The following is a 4,304-nucleotide window of genomic DNA, read 5'->3' on the forward strand; positions in this document are numbered from 1 at the left end:
CCACTCACGCGCCCAGGCGCCGGCGGCCGCCAGCAGCAGCAGCAGCAGCAGCAGCGCGGGCCTTGGCGGGCCCATGCCGACGGGCTGGGCGGCTCCCTCGCTGCGCCTCGCGTGGGCCGGCGGGCGGGCTGGCTGGCTGGCTCCTCAGGGACGGGCACCCGCAGGCAGCCGCCCCGCACCCGAGCTAGGAATGCGCGGCCAGCGCCCGCGGCCCATTTATACCGGGCCGCCCGCCCAGGCCGCAACTCCCTGGCTTCGAGAGCGCGCCGGGCGAATTGCAAAAGGTCCAAAGGGCAGCCGGGCCTGTTTGCTTTTGCACACAGGGCTCGCCTGGCCTCTGAGCTCCAGGAGGGGCCAGCCAGGGGCCTGAGCCCAGACCCAGCCAGGACCACGGCAGGCCTCTATTCCGGCCTGCTTAGAGTGGGGCCCTGGGGCGGGGGTGCTTGGCGCCTGAGAGGCCTGCCCCGGCCCAGCGGGGACTTCAGGAGATGACCGGGCACGTGGACAGAGCCCACCCCTGCTCCCTGCCCCCTGCCCTGATTTTGTAGCTATTTCCAGAGCCAGTCCGTAACAGACTCTTGGTTGGGACGTTTTCCTTTCTTTTTCATTTTGGTGGACTTTGTCCTGGCAGGGTGCCCCTAATGTTCATCAGTACTGTGGCTGTGCGTCACCTGCCTGGGATTCAGCCCACTGAGAGGGAGCAGAGGGAGAGGGGAAGGAGGCCTGGTGAGCGACTGACTGGGTGTTCTGAGGAACCTGGTGTCATTCACAGCAAGCGTCAAGTGCCCAGATCTTCCAGAAACCCTGTGAGGTGCCCACCCCACCAACACTCTCCTGCCCCACCCCCACCATCTTCTTGGAAAATTGAGGAGAGGAGGCTTTTCCCTACATGCACCAGCTCCTGAGTTTCCTCTCCAGTGAGGAGAGGCCCGGGGGGGGGGGGGGGGGGAGGGGTTGATGGAGAGGGCGTGTTGCCCCTACACACCCCAGAGCCTTCTCCACACATCCTTCCCTTCTTCCCACAGGAGACGTTGGCCAAGGTGCGCTTCCTCTCCCAGCTGTGGGGAATGCTGCACCGCATGGCTACTCAGCAGCACTGGCTGTACTGACCCAGAAGCCATCCTAAAGCGGGGTGGATGGGCTGGCACAGTGGGGGGACGACCGACGACTGAGACTGGCCTGTCCACAAGGCACCTCCAGTCTGCCTGGGATGACGAGATGCACGGACAGGCAACTGCTGCTGAGAACTGCAGGTAGACTGTCAGGAGTGTGAAAGTGCGTGGGGTGTAACTGCTGGAGGGGTGCAGGGCGGGGGTGAGAGTGAGGGGCCTGAGCACCAAGGCCTGACAGGGGACTACTGGATGCATGAGCATGTGCTGCTCAGGCTAGCGCTCATGGTGGCGAGCTGGCACTTGTGTACATTCAAGTGGAACAAACTACTTGTGAAGTGTTGAGGTCTTCTGGTGGTGAGAAGGATGGTTCCAGAAGGGTTCCTTCTGGAACAACAACGTTTGCCTTGTTGTCCCTAGCACTCGGGGCCACATTTCTCCTCATTCGTGTTTTGTTGTCTTTAGCCAGGAACTCCTTGGGCAGCTAAACTCCCTGCAGGGGTCAGCTGCTTTGCATCTGTGCTCTGTTAATATGGTTAAAAGTCTCAGCTGGCCATGCCTGCACCTCCAAATTGTGGAAATTCTGGAGAAAGGATCTGTCCCCAACCCCATTTCTCTGAGCATTTGATCAGAACTGTTTTGTGACTGACCTTCCACCGGGAGCTGGTGTTAGTATTTCTGGAAGTGGGTTTTCACTTTAAAGAGGATGGGTGAAAAATTTAGGTCTTAAGAACCAAAAGGAGGTGAGAGATGAAGTCAGTGTACTACTGTCAGTGTCCACAGACCACATCAGTTTTGTGATTTGAGAATCAAAAATGGATCTGGTATCTTGGATGCAGAGAAAAATCGTGGGGTGTTTAGATGCTTCTGAGCTGTCATCATCTCCAAAGAAGGAAGCCCAAGACTTGGAAACATGGGGGGTCAACTTCTTTATTTCTCTCATTTCCTTTGGAAAGTCACCCTGGGCGGGGCTTCATCCTCTGACAGGGTCCAGTGCACAAGCATCATCAAGTAAATGTTGAATCATCGAGTTGACTTCACTACACTGGCAGCAATACTAGGAGGATTCATATGTAGATTTTTCTTAAGTTACAAATTCACGCAGATCTTTTGTCAAAAGCTATTTGAAAACGCAGCATTCATTGTGATCACAGATATCACCCTTCATTCCTTTCCTTTGGGTAAAACATTTCTCAGTTCCCTCTCCTTAACAAGTTCTAAGTTTCAAAGGATATCTGCTAGTTTTTGTGGAGACCTCAGCTGGAATTAGGATTCAGGAAGTCTTATGGTATAAACTGTACTCATGAACAGAAAAGATGCTGGTCCAGAAAGGTCAGCTGATAGGAAGGAAAACAGTGCATTAGACTCAATAAGTCCAGAGATTGAGTCCTAGCTTTCTTGTGAAGTTTGTAACCTTGGGCAAGTGACTCTGTTAAGTCATCCCTAAAATAGGATTAAAAATATCTACGTTCCTCCTAGGAATTTTTGAGAGAAGTAAATGAAACAACTATGTAAATAATTGCACTGATAGCATGATGCCTGGCCAAAAGAAAAAAAAAAAAGAGTGACTTATTTATTAATGTGTGTATTAAAGTGGAAGTATATTTGTAGCATACCTATTGAACTAGTTAACTAAGATGTATACAGAATCAGGGATTAATAGAACAAAAATAGGAAATGAGGGTTGAGGAAAAGCACACAACAGGGCCTCCAGGAGGGCTATGCATAGCTGTGACCAAGCATCCCTTTGTCTCTTGATGATTCCTTACATTTCTGAGTGTTTGAAATCACTGCCCTTTCTGAGGCAAATGGAGGCCTTCCTACAGCAGGCAGACTAGTGACTCTAGCAGAGACACATTCTGGTGTCATAAAGATTAATCCCAGCCTGTGGCTGTGATTTATCAGCTCATGAATGCAGAGTCCCTTTGGGTGAACCATCCGTCTGAGTAAACACAGAGCTCTGGGTTGCCATTAGAAAGCCACTTGACCAGTGGAATTTAAAGGAATTAGATAATGTTGAATTTTCCAGTTGTAGTCTCTAGAAGTGAAACTATGCATTCTGTTTATGTGCAGGTGACCAGAAAAGTCCTGGCCAAGTTTAGGGCACCATGGAAGTTATTAAAGAGCCCCAGAAACTTAATATTTTGAGTTCAGTGCAGTTTACATACTGGTATAGATGTTCAGTACGTAATTTGACGAATACTAATGAATGAATCTGTGCCATTCAGTTATACCCCTCATCGCTTCTAGGATATTTATGTACAGTGACCATGATGCCAAATAAATCTTCTCAGTGACACAAAACAAGGAAATACAATCTGATACAAATTATTCTTAACTATGCTGTTAAAAAACTCATCTGGAAAGTAGGGACCAGTATTGACAATGACTAATTAGCCTATCTCTTTTCTGCCTCTGACTGCATTGTAATTGTAACTGATGCCCAGAAGTTGGAAAGTAAACCTTAAGAGTTGTGGATGGAACCATGCATGCCCAGTATGGTCTGTACACGTATGTGCACACACACCATGCACACCCCCCCCCCCCCCACCTCACACACACAAATGAGAAATGTCAAGAAAAACATGGTTGCATTTAGGTGGATGGGATAGGTAGAAGGTAGTGGGATGGGCCTGTGTCAACCGAATGAAGGCATTACTGATGGCTGATTAACCTCCTGTTAGGAAGCAAAAAAGAATTTTTCTCACTCCCTTATTCTGCTATCCAAGAGATAAGGTCAAAATGTTGAGTAGCATTTCTCCCCAAGGGAGGGAACTCAGATGTCAGCACTGTTCTACCTTCCGTGAGGCTCTGTGCGTATGAACTACCACTTCCTTGAAGATGCACATCTCATCCAATCACCTTCCAGGGCAGGCTGCTGCCCTACCTACTTGGAGGAAGCTTTCTCTGGGTCCAGCCCAGTTGGACCTCACGGCTTCTAACCCTGCTCTCTTCTCAGTTTCTTTTGCGAACAACCTGTCATGTAGAGCCTTCATACAAACCTTCTGTTGTTGCCCTGAACTTATATTTTTCTCTGATAATATGATTTTAATTTTTCATGTGTTAACCTATTACCTTGCTAACTAGAGAGATAAGCTAGGAGGGCAGGAACTGTATGTGGTTTTCACCTTTGTATTCCTCGTCTTTCCTGCTCACCAACACCTTGTAGGAGGCTGGGCAGGTGCTAGCTAGGGA

General features: G+C 49.7%; 1 protein-coding gene across 1 annotated transcript in view; it reads right to left on the reverse strand.

The window, feature by feature from the left end:
• APOB (apolipoprotein B) overlaps positions 1 to 75 on the reverse strand; it is a 38,617-nt gene extending 38,542 nt beyond the window's left edge. Inside the window, exon 1 of the mRNA XM_040496157.1 lies at positions 9 to 75. Coding sequence (XP_040352091.1) covers positions 9 to 75 — 67 coding nt within the window. The remainder of the gene's footprint in view (positions 1 to 8) is intronic.
• Positions 76 to 4,304: the final 4,229 nt, after the last annotated feature.

The sequence above is a fragment of the Herpailurus yagouaroundi genome, unplaced genomic scaffold, assembly GCF_014898765.1.
Source record: "Herpailurus yagouaroundi ecotype Mexico unplaced genomic scaffold, PumYag 188, whole genome shotgun sequence".
Lineage (NCBI taxonomy): Eukaryota > Metazoa > Chordata > Mammalia > Carnivora > Felidae > Herpailurus > Herpailurus yagouaroundi.